Below are 24994 nucleotides of genomic sequence, written 5' to 3' on the forward strand. Positions count from 1 at the left end.
AAATTGTTATCAACAAATATTATAGTTGGTACAACTATGTACTATAATTAGCCCAATTGAACGTAATTGTTATTCTAATGTTTTGATAACATTGGTCCAACTATAAATTGTTATACGTTTTTAGACTATTTTACTATTTGAGGTTATTTGCTTCAATCATCATTCTGCATTCATCGTTCCGAAAGTAAAACGTGTTTGTTGTGTCTAAAATATATTATATTATATCGTTAAGTTCATTAATGGCATTAATAAAATATTGTTAATTGTCGTTCTTTACATAATATACCGGATTTTATGGACAGTTTTGTCTTAAATACTCTTACGAGTTTAAACGTTGGCGAAATCGTTATTGATCGTTTTAGAGGTAAGTAATTTACGAGGTAATTTAGATAAAAATGTGCTTGCTATAACCAGTATAACCTGTCGTCGGAATCGTTTTTACCTTGTTAGGTACCTATTACTTAGAGAACTATTGGAAATCAATTTAATTAATGGTCATTAACATAGACCTATTATATATTAGTTTTAAAACTTAGTTCATAGGTCTATGTTTATGGTCATTAGTATCATAAAAACAATAAAGTGTACGAGAATAATACATCAATACAAACTTTGGAACATTACATAGGTATTGATATCAACGACAGGTTAAAAGGATCTATTATAATAATAAAAAGAAAAAATTAATTTTATACCAATCATGTGTTTTTTTTTTTTTTTTTGTATATACCTATCTAGATGAAGAAATAGACGAATCATCATTTAGATCCTTAACCGAGTCAATGCTAAAGGAGCTGGTCCCTAAAATTTCCAAACGGTCAAAAATATGGAAATGTATTGTTGATTTAAAAACTCCTCAATTGTCAAATTCTGTAAGTAAACTAGATAGTGTTTAATTTGTTTCAAAAAAAATTTTATAAATTATAAAAACATATTATTACATAGGCATATTATTATTAAAATATGTATTATGCATATTATAAGTAGCTGTAGCAACATACTTACTATAGACGTCTAATATAATAGCTGTAAAGGTATGAAATACAACAACTCCATATATGAACTCATTGAATATTTTAAAATTACAATTTACTGACCATTACACCATGATGATAATTTATAACTTCATAATGTTTAAATGATATTTATATTGTAGAATATTATGTTCTATAAACGTTTATTTGCTTAGAGATTTATTGGATATTACATTGTTTATTTTTAGGATGATATTAAAATATCAAATGAGGAAAATTTTGATTTATTTTCAAATGGAAACTTTAGGGAAATGATATTGTTGGACAATAATGATGGTATAGGTAATTTTCTAAAACCCTTCTATAAGAATCAACAACTAGTTTTAAATATAAGTGTCACAAATGTCCTTAGATGCAGAAGTACTATGTAGCAATACTGCTGATGTTAGTGATGTCAATAGTGAACATAATATTTTGATAAACGTGCCTGGAAAGTCTTCAGATACTAAAATGAATATACATCATGTAGGTGAAACATTTTTTTTTGTACTTTGTTATCAATTAATAATTAATGTATATGAATATTATCTATATACAAATTAGTTAGATATTAGATAGGTGACATATGTATTTAATATATATTTAAAATGTATACTCGTATAGATACCTACTTAATAGTTATAATATTAGGTAGGTTTGTTTTTATTTTCAAGTAGAAATCGATTTATGTTTGGTTTTATTTCTAGGAGCAAACTTATAATTTATTAAATATATTAAATAAGTATCAAGAGGGCCAAATCATTTTAAAACATTATGGTTTTAGTGGAACTTTGCAACCATCTATGCGTAATAAGTTGGCACATTTAATAATAACCCATTTACTCACAAACAATTCTGATCAAAAAATTTCAACTAGTGAACTAAAAAGATTTTCTATTGAAATTGTAAATCTATTTCCTACTGAAATAGAACAAACATACTTTATTCCTTATAAGAAAGAATTAAAACATTTTACTCCCAATCGAGGAAAACTATGGGATAAGTATTGCAATTTAAGGAAATATATACGGAGCGTTGCTCCTCCAAGTGATAAAACTGTTCAAGTTGCATTAACTCCAAGTATTGATAATAAAGGTACTTAATAATTTAAATTAAAAATTCATAATGTTTTAAAAATGAATAATAAATTTTAGATCATGAAGAAAATGTATTATGGCTTAAGAACAACATAGGTCCATGGGAAGAAATTGTTGAAAAATGGAATGATACGTTTCAGATCAGATATAAAAATCTGATAAATTGTGATCAAAAAGTTAATTATTTTCAAGAATATCCAGCATTGAGAAGTCCAAATGGCTTTAACCTTGTTAGTTTAACATAGTTTAACATGTCCAAATTAATAAAATAAAAATTTATTAGTTGTCCCTAACCTATCTTATACCATATATTTGCAGATAGAAATGGATTTTCATAATTTGTATCCAGACAAAGATATGCTACTTTTTCTAAAATTTGAAACTTTTAAGAAACAAATTAAAAATATATTAGTCATTTTAAAAAGGATTTGTGTAAAAATATTCCCACATTACTATTTGAAGTAGAACATCCCACTAAACTTGGTAACTTTTCTGTGTTGAAATTGTGTTTATTTTTAAATAAGATTATTTGTTACAATATTATATACTAGATGACTAAGTGAATTTATCAATATTTCCTAATGGTTCATTAACTGTTTAAGGTAATGACGATGTTGCTGGTTTGAAAATCTTTATTGAATTATTTCAACCTGTAAATGTTTCTTGCAAACGTACCCATGGAACAGGAAATACTCAGAAAAATTACTGGCGTCCTTCAAAAAGTGAAATTAAACAAGGCTTCATCTGTTTTACAAATGTGAGATTTATATTATAATATTTCATTCTAATATTTGATATCAAAATGTAACTAAATATACTTATTTCCCTATAGGATATTTCTCGATTGAAAGACATTGATAAAGAAAAATCAGAAAAAGCTTTAAGATTGGGTCAAACAATTCAACCTTATATGATATTTGTGGGAGAACATTTGTCCAGTCTAGATTCTGTGGATGTACACTCTTTTTATGTGGCAATCAATCATAACTTTTTAAAACTGGAAACTGCCCTAAAGGCTGTTGATGTGTGTTTCAAAGAGTTTTTTTCACTAGACATAAACTACCCGTTGGAGAGTGATCAAATATGGCAGTTTATACAAAAATATTTTTATTCTGTAAGTACTGAGTACGATAAAAATTATCAAATGGTTAATTTAATCATCAAAGAATTAAATAGTGCTTAAAAGTTTCTTTTCCTTTATATTAAATTACATTTGTTAACTATTGTTAAGTAGGTACATATAAGATTTAAGGTTGCTGTTAAGATAACTTAATTCAATTGAATTAGTCTTGAGGTATTATTATTATTATTTTTTTTTTTATCAAAATGAGTTTTGTTTGTTTATTTGTTTTATAAAATTAAATCAAAGTTCTGATTTATTATCTCATAAAAGACTTTTTCATTCAGGTGATAAAATAGATGAGTATAAATGCTTAGTCGTTAACTGTTCAAGATGTTTTTCATCATTGAATTCTTTTAGAAAACATATCAAGATCCATAATAATAGTTGTTTGAGTACTTTTATTAATTTACCTACAGAAAATTCAATCTCTCAAAGTATTAGTGAAGACCAGCCTTCGACTAGTCAATTTAATGAGGTGCAGTTGAATAATCAATTGTTAAATGTAACTTATTTTAAGGAAAGTGTTCACAATGAATGTATTTCTCTTATAAGTAAATGGTACAATGAAAGTGTAGTTCCAAAAAATAAAGTTCAAATTTTAATAAATGACATAAGTTCTATGCAAGAAAATAATATTAGGATTTTAAAAAATTATGTTTTAAATAGTTTAAATAATACTACTTGTGATTCTAGTAGTGTTCTTAAAATCACTGATATGTTTGATACTATCCAAAACCCGTTTGATAAACTAAAAACTGAATACATGCGTATGAAATCTTTGAAAGATCTTGGTGTGTTTATTGAACCTATATCTGTAACCGTGGGCAATAGATATAATAATGTTGTAAGAAATGGCTCAATTATTATGGAAAATAAAAATGTTGATATTTATTATATTCCTCTTCATAATGTATTCAAATGTTTCTTTGAACAATTAAATGTGTTTAATATTATTACAACCCACTTAAAAGAACTTTATTCAAGTGATGGTAGTATTATAAATAGTATTGTACAGTGTGATTTTTGGAAAGAAAATCGAAAACTTTATCCAAGTAAAATAATCATTCCATATTTTCTTTATTTTGATGATTATGAAACAAACAATCCTTTGGGATCTCATGCTGGGAAAAAAAAAATTGGAGCAGTGTACATATCGTTTAGCCCATGTTTACCTAGTGAATTCTCTTCCACATTAAATAATATTTATCTTGCTTTAATTTTTAATTCAAATGATAGAGTTGAGTTTGGGAATCGTGTTATTTTTCAAAGACTTATAAAAGAGTTAAAGGATCTAGAACAAAATGGAATTCAAATTACAGTTCTTAATGTAAATTATAAAATTTATTTTCAGTTATGTTTAATTTTAGGTGACAATTTAGGGTTGCACTCAATTTTTAATTTTACTGAAAGTTTCATGTGTAATTATCCTTGTAGATTTTGTAAATGTAACAAATCAGAATGTAACTTTTTGACCGTAGAAGACTGTTCAAAGATGAGAAATAAAGATAATTATAAAAAAGATTTGGAATTAAATAGTGTAACATTAACAGGATTGAAAGGACCTTGTGTATGGCACGATCTACCAAATTTTCACGTTACTGAAAACTTAAGTGTTGATATAATGCATGACGTATTCGAAGGAGTTAGAAATTATGATATGTCTTTAATTATTCTAGAATTTATTATTAAATTTAAATATTATTCTCTTGATACTCTAAACAATCGAATACAATATTTTAATTATGGTCCGATTAATATTCAAAACCGACCTCAGTTAATATCTATGGATTATTTAAAAAATGCCAAATTAAAAATGTCTGCAAGTGAATTATTTTGTTTTGTGCGGTTTTTCGGTCAGATAATAAGAGATCTTGTACCAACATCATCAGACATTTGGCAGTTATATGTGATCCTAAAAAAAATAATAGATATTATTACTTCAAGATGTATTCAGAATGATTGTCATTTATTGTTAAAAATATTAATTAATGAACATCATGAGTTGTTTTTAAAACTTTTTGATATTAATCTTAAACCAAAATACCATCATCTTTTGCATTATCCGCGAGTAATGGAAAAAGTTGGACCATTAATACATTTATGGTCTATGCGTTTTGAATCAAAGCACAGAGAGTCGAAAATTACAGCTAATGCCATTACCAGTAGAAAAAATATTTGCTTAACATTAAGTCATAAGCACCAATTGAAACTTGCTTATACATTTTTTTCTAATACTTGCTTATTAAATAGTCTGCAATTTGGAAGGGTTATAAATTTATCCTGTTCAACTATAAGTAACATTAAAAATAATATTGACATTTCTTCTGATAAATCGCTTATTGACAATCTACAGAATACTGCTAAGTTTGTGTCATGGGTTGAAATAAAAGGAACACGTTATAAACGTGATATGTGTTTAGCTCTTGATTTTGAAAATATTCCTATTTTTGTAGTTATTAAACATATTTTATTTTTCGATAATCAAAGCAACCCATATTTTTTATGTCATAAATATATAACTTTAAAATTCAGTGACCATTCCCAATGCTGGGAAGTAACTGACCAAAATATACAGCAATCTTTAATTTTTACTCCATGTAACACGATACCTCATTTTATTAATCCTTGTTCTTCCTACAAAAATACCAAAGGAACAGTGTATATAACTTTTAAACAATAAAATAATAATATTTTTAAAATTGTACATATTTTTCATTCAATTTTAACTGTATATACCTACTATTAAATTTAAAATAATAAGTATACTTCTTACTTATTCACTATAGTGTTAAAAAATATTAAATTTTACATTTGTAATAACGTTTTAACTGTACCTATATATATTGATCAAAAATCAAAAACTGTGCATTAATAATATTATTAAGATTGTAAATATGTAAAATTATATTTTAACTGTGTACCTATATTACTTTAAAATGTAAATAATAAACTGTGTTAAAATATTATTAAGATTGTACCTTTGTAACATTACATTTTGTACATACTTTATTTTCAATAAAAAAAAATTTGTGTAATATATTGTTCAATTTAAAATTTTGGATATAAGATATAAGCAGAAATATCAAATTTAATAAATATTATAATTTACAATATTGCAATATTGTTATGTACTAGATATTTAAAAAGTATATTTCAAGAGTATATACATAGGTATTTAATTGGAATACACAACCAATTAAACGTAGTATCGTTTACCAACTACCACTAGTTGAACCAACTATTTTGTAAGTAAGATATTAAAATTGTGTCAGTTTTTATAATTACTTGTAAAAGTCAAATTCACTTAATCATTTGTAGAAACAAACTTTTTTTTTAGTACCATCAACTCTCAACATTCAGTTAAACCTACTAAATAAAATTACATTATAGTATGGTTAACTTATTACACTAATTAAATCAACTGTATTGCATTAATCAAATCAATTGTATATTTGTAGCTGGAGTAACACAGATAATATGTTTAAATCAACTATTTATAATTAACTAAATCTATTTAGTACTTGTAACTTTTTAAATAGATTGTTCCTATATTAACCTGTAATTATGGTTAAGGAGACCATTTAAATGGTCAGAGAAACCAATTTTTTTTTTCCGTGCAATTAATTCGTAGAATTGAAAACTGGTTCACCTATCCCATATTTCTACATGCGTAAACAAGTCAATACATCACTTTACTATGTGTTAACCATAATTAATAGTAAAATGACTATGTACTAGTAAAGTGACTATGTCGGTTTACTCCACTAGTTTTAAATATTAATTCTACCTATTTACTTATACACCGTTAACGTGAATAATATTAATGAGTTGAAAAAAATATAAAACTAAACACTGAGTTCAATTTTATAAATAAAATTATAATATATAAGTAATATAGTATTATAAATATTCCTAACCCCAAGTTCATTATAATTAATTGATTTACCTTTTGTAGATCGCGAATTGGTGCAAGCAATAATAGCGAAGAATAGTGACCGACAAAGCTAATCACAACTAGTACCTAGTCTATTGAAATTGAATAAAAATTAACACCTATCACAAGTTAAATCCTTTATCATATAACAATAGTATATATTCATTATTCATATGTATATTTTGCAAATGTTAATGATAAGTATTGTATTGTATTATCATAAACCTCATGATTTTTAATAATTTTTTTAGGATTCAGAAAAAATGTAAAAACAAAAGTTTTCGATCGGTTGTTAATGCTCCCCCCACTGCGTCTAATGGGTAAATACTAAAGGCGCAATTAGGGGGCGCTTTGTATTATCACTCGCAATTTTAAAATTAGCACCCTCAAATATTTTTTATGATATCTCATTTAGTAGTGATTCAACGTTATGCCCGGAAAATTAACACGTTCAATGCCGACGTCGGATATGCTCCGACACTGGATACCGATGCGCCTGGTAGGTGTCGGAGCGTGTCCGACAAACGTTATAATATGTATTATTATAGTGGAATAAAATACTCGGCTTTAAGTGTATGACTATAATATTTGTGTTGGCGACTCAGTATATATTTTTAAATAAGTTGGTACAATTGGTTTTTAGTTTCCGCCTTTTTGTTGATTGTGGGAACGTTTTATCTATAACCATGTATTGATACAAAACACATGTTATTTTCTATCGTCCAATGCTATCAATATTCTTTTTTTTTCAGAAAAATGTAATAAATGCATCGACAAAACAATCTATACGTCAATATTTCCACAATTATTGTTCGTATGTTCATGTCGTATGTATCATAATAATTATATACATGATTAGGTGAACGTAATATGATAACAAATTCGTAATTCGTTAACACCCGACCTTATTTTTTTAAATTAACAAATTTAATTAACAATAATACAAATGGATCTTCCTCCTGGTCCATCTAGAGAGCGATCTCGAAGTCCTATATGTAATAAAACAAAAAACACTAAAATATTAACCGACGAAGAACTCTTATTGCTTTTGGAAAATGATAAATGGTTGTCATCGGAGGATGATTTTGATGGCAGTTCTGATGATAATTTTGAGGGCAGTTTGGTTGATGATTTCGATAACATGGCAGAAGTTGAAGAAGGTAATTCAAATAATGATTCTCATTATATGTATGTAGATAGTAGTACGATGAATGAGATGACTGATAACTCTAATAATAGTCTTAGAAAAGAGCCTAACAATTATGAAACTTCCTGGTTATCTGATCCTGCAAATGCAAACTATATTCCATTTACAGCTACACCAGGTTTGAAATGTGTACCCAAAGGAAACGCACCTATTGATTATTTTAGATTATTAGTTACTGATAGTTTTTTTGATCTTCTTGTTGAGGAAACAAATGCATATGCACTTGATATTTTTTTAAATCAAACACACGAAAGTGCAAGAATAAATAATTGGGTGGATACTAACAGAAAAGAAATGGACATTTTTATTGGCTTATTGTTTCATATGGGAACAATTAGATTAAGTAGATTGGAAGATTATTGGAAAACCAGTCGACTTTTCAACATTCCGTGTTTTCGTGAATATATGAGTCGTAACAGATTCATGTTAATATTACGAGCATTGCATTTCACTCGTAATCCGAAAGAAGGAGAACCTACTCCTCATAATAGGTTATATAAAATCCAGAGTGTTTTGAATTATTTTAATTCAAAAATGGAAGAAGTTTATGAACCGTCTAAAAATTTATCTATTGATGAATCTATGATTTTATGGCGTGGGCGTTTGGTATTTCGCCAATACATTAAAAACAAACGACACAAATATGGCGTAAAATCATATATGTTGACTGAACCCTGGGGTTTTATACACAGGGTTATGGTTTATTCTGGACAAGGTCATGATATATCTAATACTATGAGTCATACAGAGTATGTGGTTTTTAAACTTATGAATGGATTATTTTATGAAGGCCGATCACTATTTATGGATAATTATTATAATAGTGTCCATCTATCAGAACTGTTGTTAGAAAAAAAAACATTTGTCACAGGAACTCTACGATCAAACCGCAAAAACAACCCTAAAGATGTTATTGATAAAAAATTGAAAAAAGGAGAGTCTATATATCGGTACACAAAAGAGGGTATTTGTGTCCTAAAATGGAAAGACAAGAGAGATGTTCTGATGATTAGTTCTGAATTTTCTCACTCAATGTGTGAAGTTAGTTCTAGGACAGAAGTAAAACAGAAACCTATAATCGTAAAAAAATATAATGAAAATATGTCAGGAATAGATCGCCAGGATCAAATGGCATCATACTACCCCTGTGAAAGGAAATCCTTGAGGTGGTATAAAAAAATTGGTGTGCATTTTATGCATTTATTGTTAATAATTCATATTTTCTATATAATAGAAACGTAAAAAAAATATCACTGTACGACTACAGGATCTCAGTTATTGAAAGTTTATTACCTAAAAAAGACAATAAAACACAGAAAAATTCTGAGGTGAAAAAAACTGAAGCACATTTACCCAAAAAAGTTGAAAAAAACGAAAAAAATAGATATTATAAAAAACGCTGTAAGGTTTGTGCTGATAAAAAAATACGAAAAGAAACTATATATTACTGTGATCAATGTGAGGATGAACCAGGGTTATGCTTGGAACAATGCTTCAAAGAGTTTCACAAATAATCGTTATAATTTCGTTTAATTATTTTTTACTTTTATTTTTTTTTGTTATTATTTTATTACTTATAGACGAAGGCTAGTCTGCTTTGCATTTGAAATGATTTATAATATTTGTTTTCTCATTGTTTTATTACTTATAGACGAAGGCTAGTCTGCTTTGCATTTTAAATGATTTATAATATTTGTTTTCTCATTATTTTATTACTTATAGACGAAGGTTAGTCTACTTTTCATTTGCAATGATTTATAATATTTGTTTTGATATTTATATTGTGATCATATTATTATATTAATTTGTTACTATTAGAATTGTTATTAAAACATTATAAGTATTTGTTATTTTTTATGTGTCTTATCATTCGTTATATTTTATATCAAAAAATAAAACCATCGTGTTTTAAATTCTAATAATAATTTACCTTTCATGATATCAAAATCTTTAAAATAATAATTATACATATATTTATATTGATAATTATACTAAAAATAAATATATAAGTATAATATTATATGTATTATTATTTACAATTCAAAAAATAAATGCTTTAGCACATAGCGTGTCGGATACGTGCCGACGTCGGCCATATGATGCATCGCCACACCGTATGGCCGGCGTCGTCACGTATCCGACGGCGTCCATGTTTTTCAAATATTAGCGTGGCGTGTAGCGTAATACGCCAGAATAATGTTGGCATTGAACGTGTTAATTGAAATTGCGCCTATGGTAAATACTAAATCCTCAAAGGATACCCTAACCATATACTTGTATAGTTTATATAAAAATATTCCTTGGTAACATATAGGCTGATAGCCAGCTGACGTTACCACTAAGAATAGTTTTTGTATACAATAATTAATCATTTAATTTAAACTTAACACCTAATCATATTTCTAACCTATGATTTTGTAGTAACGGAATTGACCTATTTAATATCACTCAATACCATAAATTATGAATAGAAATAACTATATACTACTTCATCAGAAAATAAAAAAGTAAAATGAATCTATATTATACTTTGGTGAGTCAAAATGTCCAGTAGTTTTCATAGCGTCACGAAAAACTCTAAAAAACATAATGGAAAAATGGAAAATTTTACTCATAATTAGTTTTTCGACAAAATTGATTTTTTTATTTTGCAGTAACTCAAAAATTAATCATTGTAACTACTTGAAATTTCCACCAAGTATTTATATTAGCGTTATCTATTTACGATTAAATTTTCAATTTTACTAAGTCTTTTTATTTGAAATGCCGATAAAAAAAATTTGGCATTCAAATAACCCTTTAAAATTTAATAGAAGGTTTACTACAAGTTTTACTTATCGTAGTAAAAAAATCAAATATCGTTAGTCACAATTTTTTTTTAATAAGCATTTAAAGTTCAAATGTTTACGAAATATGTCAAAATCTCGAAAATTTACAAGTAATTTTTAATTTAAAAATTCATTAAATTATTGTGATTTATACCTAAGGTTAAAACCCCCAATACAAGGTTCTCCGCAACATTTTCTTCAAATAGTTGTAAAAAAACTCCAGGGTGAATAACAATTTCAGAAAAAATTGTATGAGCTCAAAAAATTTAATTTTTTACGAAATTGCGTAAAATAACGATATATTAAAATTTAAATATAGCTAATAATATAATATATCCTACTAATTATTCTTGATTGACAAATCATCTCCATTTAGAATCGTTTTTCGTATACAATGATACTATGTACTTGTCATTGCATTCAAATTTAACACATCCATCATAGTGACCTACTCTCCATCACTACTAAATAGCAGAACGATACCCACTTGCCCAACCTTTTTTAATTTAAATATGGAAATTGTCTTACAAGTTTTAATTATTTAAAATAGTAAATACGTTAACGTCAAATAAACGTTAATATGTTATCAGTATTTTTGTTTTGTTGTTGTTTTTGATTTTAAATAATTCAAGAGTTAAAATTATTTAGCCCCCCCCCCCCCATAAAAAATCCTGGTTACGCCTTTGAAAAGGAATATGCAAAAACCCAAACCATTGAATTATTTATAAATAAGGTGTGTTTTTACATATAATAATGTTTTTAGTAATTTGGTCATTAATTCAGTAAATAAGCTGCTTATTTACTCATAATATATATATAATAAAGTACCATAGCTCAAGGAGGATGTAATATAAATACCTCCTTTTTACATGTTACTGTCACACAAAAAAAAGTAAAATCAGTATAATAGAAAGCTTAAAAAAATTTTAGATACACCTAGGCGACAGGGGCGGCTCTAGTCCCAGAGACGGGTTTGGGAAGTCAACAGTCAGTTGAACCAAAGTTTTTTTTCTCAGTAATATGTGGCCCCTCAAAATTACAAACTACATCAATATTGCAACGTGCTTTGATACTTATATTAAATATAATATATAAATTACTACATATTGTAGCCAACAATAACCTAAACATTGGGGGTGCAACAAACACTTTTATAATTACGATACGGGTGTAACGAATATTCTTATAATAGGATTCTAAAAGTGAGTAGTGTAACCGTGAACAATTAACACATTAACGTAACAGTTGTCGATCATCAACGGCGGCGGAGTGGCGCGAGAATACTGGCCGTATCGGCAATATTATATTATAACAATTATATTATGTGGCGACATCGTTCATGGTCAAAGACAGATCATCGCACGTACGCTTGCCACCCGGTAGAATATTATAGATACACAATTACTACCCGATAGAATATATAGATGTATAATTGACGCACGGCGTCGCTCAGATAACGCAAAGCGTGGGAAGAAGCGGATGCAGCTGACGCTGACCATCAGGGACCTGAAGGTACCGCGGGAGTCCCTGGATGATATATAAGGGAGCCCTGAATAGGCGCATTTCAGACGTGATTTACCAGAGTTAGAGCGAGCATCTTCACGTCACTCAGTTCAATTTTTATGTCTCCTGGACTTAGAATATTTTTCAAAAAAAAACACTTAGAAAATATTTCAACAGTCTTCACTTTTTACAATTAATCCATTTTACACTACATCATTAAATTGCTTGTGCGTGGCACGTTACAATATGTACAATACTACAATAATCAAAAATGAAATATTATAATAATTTATTTATATAATAATATTAATAATAGTAATTTATAAAATGTACACTGACTCAAGAACATTTCTATAAAAATATAATTATAAATGTACAAGTATATTATGATGATAGAAAAACGTGAAGACTGGGTATTGAAGTATAAATATCGTGTATGAAATGGTACGGCCGGTGCCGTCCCTAGACAGTTTTCAAGAGGGCGGGGGGCGAACCTATTTTTTAAATAAATAACTACCCTATATGTATTTTTCAAAAGTTTGGGTGAACTTAATTCAATTTTATTGACTTATTTTTTTTATAATGCATTTACATTATAAATAAGCTTATATAAAATTATATTTTATAATTTTATATATTAAAAATTGTTATGGGGGAGGCGAATGCTTCTTCGCACTCCCCTTGGGAACGCACCTGCCTCCGCAAATCAACAATAATATAGTATACTTAAATCGAAAAACATTCGTACAGTACGCGCGGCTGCCTTAATCTATACAAAACATACACATGCTGTTGTTCACATAAATATATAGGTAACATAATGCATGTTACTAAAGACCAGCTACAAATTTAGCAATATTGAGCATAGAAAGCAACATACTAGTACGAACAACCAATTTTAATAATGTAATAAGTACATTTGTATTTATGAAAAAGCGTATACAATTATTGTAATATTCTTTACTATAGGTACTTATATTTTTTAATATATTATAATAAAAATATAACTTAGTACATGAATTATTTTTGTATAGAACTATCTTCTATTGTAAAAATGAAAACGATAATTATTGAAAACTAAAATAATATAAATATACTACATCTATATTATGTACCTATACAATTAATAAAACAGTAATATAAATATGTGACTTATGTCTCATATGTCTCATTTCTTAGACATATATTAAATGTTGATATTAAAATATAATATAAATAAGGTAAATCGCGAACGTAGCGAGCGACTTTGGAATGCATAGCTTATTAAACCTTCTATACATGCAGACATGCAGTGGCCTCTCGTAAGGATTGGTCTTACTCCCAAAAATATTATTCTCTATAATTTTTATAATCTGTGGTTTTAATCTAAGCTAACTTAAAAAAAATAAAAAAATAATTTTTCGTAAATCCGTTTTGTTTATATTGCGCAAAGGTCAAAGAAATAATAAACGATGCGTTGACATCCTTTTAATATAAGTCTATTATAATATTCAACATCAAAATGCTTTTTAAAACGTTATTTTCATTCAAAATATTATCTTTTATTGAAATTGAGTGTTTTATGCTCTTATCAGTTATTCAGTTACTATTATGAATGATTTTTTTATATCTAATAATACGATTATCGTACGATTTCTACCACAGGTATTGCGGGTGTGAAGGAGTAACATTATATTTAAATAACTTTTTAAAATAATTTTCTTCATAGAATTGTATTGACATTATTGACAAGATTATTTTATTGCTAATCAAATATTTTATTTTTAATAAAATTAAATCATTCTCTGTCCATCGTCCATCAATACACGTCATAGATATAATAGAATAGACTGCGCTTTCCTATAATCACAACACGGGAATCAGTCAGCCTACATTGAGCGAGAGAGATAGACACAGGTTTGTGGGCACTCATGGAATACAAATTAAATTTCATGGAATAAACAGTAAAACGGAAATATTTAAAGTAGACTTAATTCAGAATCATAGGCATTATGCATTATTAGGGCAGATGACTTGTAGCATATTTGCATCAGGGGCGTAATTAAAGAGATGATTAGGGGACAGATCCCCCAATATTTTTTTTTTTATTGGTAACATTAGATGAAAGTAATGGTTAACTATACTCTCATTCCAAAGCAAACAATTTTGTTTACTTTGATTAATAAATAGTAGTTTAAATATACCTATAATTAATTAGATGTATTATGCTAAGTTGTTGCAGATCACAGATTTAATTAATATAATTATGCTTGTATTTCTGATTCTTAAAATAAGACATGCGGGTTGTTATCGTGAACACATTCGTGCCAATGCACAATAGATTCCTGAATAGTGATTAGTGAACCATACTTTTTTCTATAAATAATTTTCATTGACTAGGTATATAATATAGCCGTATGCGAGTTCGTATTTAATCGTTTATACTTTATTGTCACTTGTCAGTCTGTCACTAGAAGCCAATTAGTAAATCTTAATAATTGTTATAGGTACACATTATTAATATGAAATATTTGTATTATTGTTCCTTTTTATTATTCAAACGTGAAGTTATACTATGGAACAAAAAAAGAAAAACACTTGCTTCTTATTTTGTCAAAAAAAAAAAAAAAAAACAATTCATGTAATAAAATTATAATTAATGATCATACCAAGGTAAGAATGACTAAATGATGCTCATAATTTTTTTTCTAATTTCTTGAATGTGATTATTACTTATTAGAATTAGATTAATAATTAAATCCAATAATTTATTAGGAACTTGAGATTCTTATTTATATTTCTTTTTTTAAATTTGAAATAAACATACAATGAATATTCACGTGTGTAATTATATTATATACAAACAACATAATAGGTATTACAATTCAAACTTAAATAATCCAAACTACAAACTTAATAGAACAAAATACTTAAGATATTATTCAAAATAAGGTATAAACAAAATTATTAATAATGTAATACAGGTATTTGACCCAAAGTACATAAAACAAAATGCTTACAATATTATTGGAAATAAACAATAAAAAAACGTATATTATTATATTATTCACAAAACAATAAAAACTTATATAGACACTTAAAAATAATAATTTCTTACTGACCTTTGAAGTGAATGGTTTTAGTTAGATGAGATCGAATTCTTTCAGAAGGTTGACTAAAAGTTTTATTGTGATGGTGCAAACGTAGTGTAAAATATGTCTTAAAAATTAATGTAACTATTTGTAATAGGTGATTATCTAAGGGAGACTGATCATATGTATATGTATATGTACCAAAAGACTTAAAAATATGGTAGATATCTGAATTTTCAATGAAGATTTTATTGTTAAATAAGAAATTATATTTTCCTTACATTTAATTTCATTTTGGTGGCTTTTAAAAATTGTTTCAGATAATTTACATAGCTTTACAACATCTGTTGAAGATTTAATTAGGCCTCCTTGATTTTTTATATTCAACAAAAAGATATTTGATGAATCATTCAAAAGTGCTTTTACACATTCGTTACAGTTTATTTTAATTTTTAGTTTTTTTCACAACAAAGCCGGCTATATATTCCACTATATCCGTGACACACATATCAATTTTGTCAATATAAAAATTATTTAAGAAATTTTTAAGGCCGTTTTTAATGTCATCAAAATTATCATTTACATAACTTTCACCATCTTCATAACAAAGTATGTCTATAAATGAATTAGGGTTTTTTTTTATCTTGGTTGAACCAATTGACAGTATTGGTATTAGATCTATATTCATACAATTAGCAGCTTTGAATTGAGCAGCAATAGGATTGTTAGAAAATCCACCCCTAGCCCTCACTGCAGAAAAAAACATCTCCAAATGGTCTTGTGAGAGCTTATAAGTAAGCAAGTACTCCAAGTGACCATCTTCAAACATATCTGTCTGATGAAGATATGAGATATACTTCTTAAACATAGTAAAAGTCCAACAAATCCTGTTTTTCGTGAAGACTGAACCAAAGGTATTCATTTATTTTGTTTAACATCTTTACACTTCAAATTTTGCAAGTATGATATTGATGATTGTATAAAAGTTTGAATATTTGTATTATCGAAAAGTTTTAATGGCTTTTTATATTCTGCTTTATTTGGTTAATTTCGGGTGTTTACAAAATCAAAAATGTTGTTGATATTGATACAGAAAGTGATAGTTGAAGCACAGTTGTTAAAATCTGTTAGTTTTAAATTATTTATACAGTAGGTCATTGCATCAGCCACATTTTGGCTAAATTTTTGTGCAGCTAACCTCACCTTCATAATATTTTCTTTAAAATAATTGAGGTGTCTGTTTCTAATTTTTATATGGCAAAATGGAGCCCAAGACCATCTTGTATTGCTACAAGTTTTTCAAAATATTGCCATTTTATTGGGTTTTCATTTTTATCATATAACTGTTTAACTGTTTCCAGTCTCCAAGAGCATTTCTGCATAACTTCAGCATGTGCGCTGCATCTAAGAATATATGCACATTGTCATTGTGACGCGGACTGGTTGACGGCTGGTTGTCACAGCTCGGTCGCGACAGGTGACGTATGAAAAACAAAAAAAAAAAAAAAAAAAAACGTCGGGTGGTAGTTATCTGCCTTAGCGGCAGGTTTATTTGATGAACGCACGGGGCGTGATTAACACAAAAAAAGTAATGATAATTATAAACGGCAACACAAAAACCAAAATGTGCGATCACAGTATTTCACCGTTTTGGTCGTAGTAAAAAAAAAGTGATGTTGCGTCGGGCTTGCGGAACGGTAAGTTTTCCGTAATACGGTTAGCGCACTCGGCGGCCGGCACTCGTCCGGCGCGACTTGTCTTCCCATCCCGCCTAAGCCTTTGCGGCATCGAAGGAGAGTCGACGGTGTCGCTTCGTTATCACCCGTAGTGGTGGTTGATAAAGTTGTAGACCGGTCACTGCGGTGCCTGTACTTTGTACTGGCAGCCGTTGCGTACCGTATGAATTGTTGACTGGATGTTTGAAAAATGTGGAATCTGAATCAGCTGAAAGGTTCGCACCTAAACAACGATCCATTGAGAAGTTTGCAGCAGTTCCATAAAATGTTAGTGTTCTAATGGAAGCACCAATATCATTAAGTTTGGTCTAACACATATTAACTAAATTTGCCTTTTCTTGAGCAGACATTCCATTGATTAGAAAATAGGCAACAGGAACTTACCAACGTGAATTTATAGCCACTGCTATAAATACTAGCGCCTCTTTTGCCTTTGGTAAGCCATCAAAGTCTTGTATCTAAACCTAAATTAACATACCCTTGAATTCTATCATTATTAAAATGTAAATCTTCTTTAATAAACATTTCATCCATTAATAAGGCACATATTAATTTTTTTCCTTTGGTTTTCATCAATTCATCAACCTTAATTTTTATGGTGTTTATAGACTCTGCTGTGAAACCCGGTTTGCCATCAATTGAAGAATACCAACCTCTTAATGTACTCGGATGAGGCAAAATTTTGAAAGTTTTACGTACATACTCATAGGCTACTAATGATAAAAATTTAATGTCAGGGCAAAGGAACGGATTTCTGAAAGAATAGTTCTTGAAGTTTTCAGTTTTAATTGTCTCATTAAAATTTGAAACTCTACATTAAGAACAGTTTCCTAAAAATAAATAAACAAAACCAGACTCAAGTATGTAATTATATTGTATATTTTACACAAAATAATATAGTATAATATATGATATAATAATATGTATTTTATACTGATAAAAAAGTCTAATATTATAGATATTTTTATTGTTTGTAATATATAATAGATAATTATTTTTTATATTATTATTGTTTTCTCTATAGGATAATGTGAGACACGAGTATTCTTAAATTTTAACATTTTACATACATATAGTCTTATACTATTAAAAATATCGTAAAAAAAGCCACATTTTTCTCTTAATAATGAAATAATTTAAAGTCTAGTTTTTGCAATTTTTGAATACACTTAAAGACTATACTTTCAAATATTTGAAATGTTTTGTACCACTTGTCTTAAAAATTTTTCTATGGCAATACAAACTTCAAAGTTAACAGTATCTTATGGCGATAAAATCTTTTGTATGAATCTAAATCAAAATTCAAACTTATTCAACAAGTTGAAACATAAGTTTGAATTTTGATATGAATTACATACAGATGATTTTATCGCCATAAGATAATCCATAAGTGGTACAAAATATCCAAAATTTAGATTAGAAAATAGATTGAGCATATTTGGTGAATTCTCCTATATAATTAATAATAAGAACCCACCTTAAGCATTGTAAAGCAATTATCTGATATTTTATTTTTATCCTTCAAACGCTCAATTAACTCCTCAATATTTTTTATTTTATCACTTATTAATATATATTCACCACTAAATATTGTTATAACACCTTGGCCGGTATTCATTTATTATTATTATTATTGGTGTTATTATGGGTCTAACACTTGTAGTAAACCGACGTTTTTAGTATAAAAACGTAGTTCTAAAGTCCAGTGGCCTATAACTATATCACGCCACCGAATCGGACCACTGATGTCGTTTCCTGATTGGATTAAACACATCACGACACTTCATAGACGTAGATCATCCGATTCTCCATCACGGCATATTCCATATAAATATGAGTCCTCATCATAGATTTAATTAGAGTTAGTTAAGAGTCAGTTAGACTTAGTCAGTGTTGTCATTTGCTCTCCGGTAGTTAAGTACTTGTGCTTACGCTAACGAAAGCCTTTTCATTTATTGTTTTAACAAGTTAATAAACGTATCAAATATCTTATTAATCTATTGTTTAACTTATATACCTCATCTCTCCAACCTACGACGGAACGTGCATTCGTCGTAAAAGAAGCGTGCAGCAACCATCACTGGTTACTACATAAAATTTGGTGTCAGGTGTGGGGTCATACTTCATCAAACGAAAATTTTTTGAGTCAAATCAAAAATAAGTACTTTGAGACCCACCGACGAAACCACGTTCACGACAGGAAGGAGAACAGAGAGCATTCAAGCAAGCGGTCTAGTCCAGGGATGACAGAAATCAAATTCCAGAAGGACGGAAGTCAACTTTTCAAACGATCCACGGTTAAAGATGCAAGCTCTGTAAGTCATTTGAATAATATATTGTTATAGTATATTGTATGTCTGACAGAGATACCACAAATTGGCAAGTAGTATCATATAACCCGGAAACATTTAAAATAAAAATGGTTAACCCAGAAAAATTAAATTTACAAGGGGCAACCGCATTGGTTCCTGCTTTTTCGGGAGGAACAGAGTCCGATTTAATTTCTTTCGTGGCTAAATGCGAGTTCATTTTTAACAATATTTCCGATGCTATTAAACCTAATATATTAGAAGCGATACTGGCACAATTAACGGGTAAAGCATTATCGGCCGTGAGGTATAAAAAAATTACTACCTGGGATGAATTAAAAAAATTATTTAAAAACGTTTTTGGATCGGCACATTCAGTGTCTTACTTACAAGTACAATTAAGTCAAATGCGTCAGAACGCAAAGGAATCAGTTAACGATTTTTCTATTAGAATTGAAAAAACAGCCCATGAATTAATGAACGCGTTAACGGTAGGTAGGGACGCACCGGAATCAGAAATAATAGCGCAAACAGTGCGAGCTCACGCACTAAACGTATTCATAGCGGGTATCCCACAAACTATCGGTTTATTATTAAAAGCGAGTAACATACAAGGTTTCGAAGAAGCCGTTTTAATTGCAATGGAAGAGGGAACAACAACAGAATTTTATAATAGCATAAACGGGTATAACAAAACACCGAATTATAAAAATAATAAATTTGATAAAAAAAAACACTAGAGATAAAAGCGCGATTAAATGCCATCGTTGTGAGAAATTTGGTCATTATGCTAATGAATGTAGAACAAGCGAGCATAAATTAGCTACTTTCAGGAATCCGAATAATGGACAAAGTCCAAAGACCGAATTTAAACGCGAGTATCCTAGTAAATTCTGTAAATATTGTAGAAAAGCGAATCACGATATAAGTGAGTGTCGTAAATTAAAACGTAACGAACAAGATAAAACCGTAGAAAGAAATGGTCAGGAAAATCACGATAGGTCTATCAGTGAAATACAATCGGGAAGTAACGTTCGTATTATAACACCAATAACACAGGAACATATTACGTGTTTTTCGGATAAATTTGTTAAAAACGAAATTAAATTTTTAATTGATAGTGGTTCGGAAATGCACATTATAAAAATTTCAAGTTTAAAAGGGCACATAATCGTGAATGAAAAAGATAAAAAAAGATTAAGGCATTAATGCAAGTCCAGTAGAAACAGTAGGATCTGTGGTAATTCCAATTTACATTAACAAACAACTTTTTACAGTTAAATTCGATATTGTATACGATGATTTTCCAATACCTGAAGCAGGTATAATAGGCATAACATTTTTGAAATTAAACAAAGTCGTCTTAGATTGGGATAAGGAAATATTAATAATACCTAAAAAAAAAGAAATAGATAATAACGCATTAATTGTTCCACCGCGAAGTAACTGCGTTTTACAATAATTACGTAATAAAATATTACGATAAAAAAATACGAGATTAACGAGGACGTAATTATAGCTAATAGTATCAGTCCGGTAAAAGGCGATAAAATTATAAGTAATATAGTAAATATATCGGAGCAACCATTTATTATCGATCAATTAACCACGAGTAATCTTAAGTTTGAACCTTTTAATGATTGTGTTTTTATTGCTAACGAAGAAAAATACGCGGATAATAAAATTAGAAAAATTAAGGAAACTATTAAAACGGAACACCTTAACAACGAGGAACGTGATAGTATAATAGACCTTTGTAGCCGTTTTTCTGATTTATTTTTCTTTGAAGGTGATCAATTAGGTGCTACTGATATAGTTACGCATAAAATTAACACTCCTAGGTGCGTTAAACCGATAAATATACGTCCATATAGGCTACCATATGCATATCAAGATGAAATAGAGAAACAAATAAAAGAAATGAAGGAAGCTAATATTATACGTGACTCGGTATCACCGTTTAATTTTCCTTTGGTAGTAGTTAAAAAGAAAAAAGATGCAGAGGGGAAACAAAAAATGCGAGTATGCGTAAATTTTCAGAAATTTCTAATTTGATTAAAATAAATGTACCCGAATCTGCTCGAGATTCACCAATAGATTTATTTAAACTTTTATGGACTGACGAAATTTTTGATATAATTGTGAATTCTACAAATAATTATGGTCATAAAATTAAAGCAGTCAACCGTCCTCACAGTAAATATTCTCGTAAAACATTTTTCAATGAAACCAACAAAGATGAAATGCAAAATTTTTTCGGAATCTGTTTACTTTTGGGTTCAGTAAAATATTCCGTATTACGCGATGCATTTTCAAATAACCCCTTATATAGCCACCCTTTGATTAAAAAAACAATGTCAGGAAGAAGGATTGAGCAGCTTTTAAATTGTTTTATTGTAGAGTATTCCGGTTTAGAAGTGTGTGATGATGGACCGATGCGAAAAATTAATCCCGTGTATACACTTCTAATACAAAATGTTCAAAAAGCTATTTATCCAGATATAAATTTGTCATTAGACGAATCTTTACTTTTACATCTTGATAGATTAGGATTCCGTCAATACATTAAGGGGAAAAAAGCAAAGTATGGAATCAAATTTTATGAGCTCTGTACCTGTATGGTTATGTATTAAACATTGACATGTACAAAGGAAAAAATGATTCAATTTCTCAAGTTCCATGTCAAACTTCTAAAATCGACAGCTTAGTATTAAAGCTAATGTCTCCGTACTTGGGTAAAGGACACAGTCTTTATATGGACAACTATTACAACAGCGTAACGCTATCGAACGTATTATTAAACAAACAAACTCACGTAACAGGTACGTTAAGAAATAATAGAAAAGGAAATCCGAAGGAGGTAGTAAAAAAAAACTTAAAAAAGGTGAACATGTATGGAAACGAAGAGGATTGGTTTACGTTTCGAAATGGAAGGATAAACGAGATGTAGTATGCATTACCACTTATCATAAACCAACCATTATTTTATCAACAAATAAATATGGTCAAGAAAGATTTAAGCTTATTGAAATCGTGAAATACAATGAATTTATGAGTGGGGTAAATCGTGCTGATCAGATAGTCAGTTACTATTCTTGCCCTCGTAAGTCAGCAAGGTGATATAAAAAAGTCTTATTTCACTTATTAGTCGTGACAATATGGAATACATTTTTTATTTATAAAAAACATTTTTCTCTCAATAATTTGAGATTTAAAGACTTCAGAGACTCTCTTATTAGAAATTTCATACAAATTCCTGTAGATGTAATTTGTGATCAATTATTTAAAAAAATAAAACCCAAGAGATCAGACATTGTTATACAGGATAATGCACACTTTCAAGAAACGATTCCACTTCCTGAAAGTTACAAAAGAAAAAAATACTTCAAAAACTGCGGTGTATGTTTCAAAAAGAAAGTTCGAAAACAAATTTCATTTCAATGCATAACGTGTAAGGTATGTTTAATAAAGATTAACTTTATAAACTTTATTTGTTATTACTGCTATAGCAGTATTTTAAATATTTTGACATACCGCCTATGCACAAGAATAATGACACAACTCAAAAAACATGAATTTTTAGTTAGCATCAAAAATCAATTCTTAGGAATGTATACTTTCATATAGAATAATGATACAAGTCAAAATAATTTAAATGTCCACTAGATCGCAGTAGTGTCACTTTTCCATTATCACATATTTGGTATACCGTTTTGTTCAAAAGTGACATCTTATCAGTTATGATCCGGTACTTGTCGATAACACAAACCGTTTATGATGAAAAGTGGCGTTTTTTGAGTTAATACAATATTATAAATATTTATTTTAAATAATAGTGTCAATAGTGACATATTTTGTGTTGTGACGTTTTTCATTATAAAAGTAAGTTTATTTTTAAATCGTTTATGTATTATTTTTAGTTGTAACGATTTTCTTCATATTTTTTTATAAATTTCTAAGCTACCTAAGTATAAGATAATGTATAATTTTATAGTAGGTATGTAACATTGTTCTTTACTTATTTATAATATTTATAGGATGATGAATACAAAGGCTAGTCGAAATAAACTTATACTAAAATTAGCTAGAAAAAAATCTACAACTATTAATCCAAGCTGTTCAACACAAGGACAAAGTACTTGGGAATTGATACATGCTGAAAATGGTAAACAACTTATTAATCTATTATGGTTCAAAAATATATTTTTAATGTTTTTTAATTTATTATAGAGTTGTCCTATTATTCTGAGACACAAATTGATCTAACCAGCAAAAAAAAAGTCTTAAACTGGCTAGAAAATCAAAGTCAAATTTTAGATAAACAGCCTACTTTAGTCAATAACATAGTTGATAGTTCACAATGTGCACTAAAGTCTGCAGAATATGATTATGAACAAGATAATAATAGTTTATTATAATAATTTTATGAAATTTGAAAGTAGGGTTGCTATTATAATCTTATTTTTATTTTAGATAAAGACCCAACTCTTGTAAATAATATAGTTGATAGTTTACAATGTGCACCAGAATATATAGATGATTCTGAACAAGGTAATAATAGTTTATTATAATAATTTTATAAAATTTGAAAGTAGGGTTGCTATTATAATCTTATTTTTATTTTAGATAAAGACCCGACTCTTGTCAATATAGTTGATAGTTCACAATGTGCACTAGAGTATATAGATGATTCTGAACAAGGTAATAATAGTTTATTATAATAATTTTATGAAATTTGAAAGTAGAGTTGCTATTATAAACTTATTTTTATTTTAGATAAAGACCCAACTCTTGTCAATAATATAGTTGATAGTTCACAATGTGCACCAGAGTATATAGATGATTCTGAACAAAGTAAATAATAGTTTTTAACATATTATTATAGTATTAATTTACTGTAATAATTGTTTTGTTTTAATTTTAATTAAAGAGTCATCTTCAGTAAATAAAGATAATAGTTCACAAAGTTCATCATACTTGTTTGATGATTCTGATAAGGATCCGGATTTTAATAGTTCATTGACAAGCAAAAATTCAAGTGATAATTCTTCAAGTCAATCAACACACCAAAGCATTGAGGATAATGTTCAAAATGCACCAGTTACAACTAAAGGTAAAAAGAGATTAGCTAATCCAACCATATGGAAAAAAGCAATTGCCAAACGTCTCAGAA

At 28.3% G+C, this 24994-nt stretch overlaps 1 protein-coding gene across 1 annotated transcript; it reads left to right on the forward strand.

The window, feature by feature from the left end:
• Window positions 1-8113: 8113 nt before the first annotated feature.
• On the forward strand, window positions 8114-9888 carry LOC126553855 (piggyBac transposable element-derived protein 4-like). Its single transcript, XM_050208968.1, has 2 exons — window positions 8114-9540; window positions 9609-9888. Exons 1-2 carry the CDS (start codon window positions 8114-8116, stop codon window positions 9886-9888), a joined length of 1707 nt encoding a protein of 568 aa, XP_050064925.1.
• Window positions 9889-24994: the final 15106 nt, after the last annotated feature.

This window comes from Aphis gossypii, unplaced genomic scaffold (genome assembly GCF_020184175.1).
Source record: "Aphis gossypii isolate Hap1 unplaced genomic scaffold, ASM2018417v2 Contig00345, whole genome shotgun sequence".
Classification (NCBI taxonomy): Eukaryota; Metazoa; Arthropoda; class Insecta; order Hemiptera; family Aphididae; genus Aphis; species Aphis gossypii.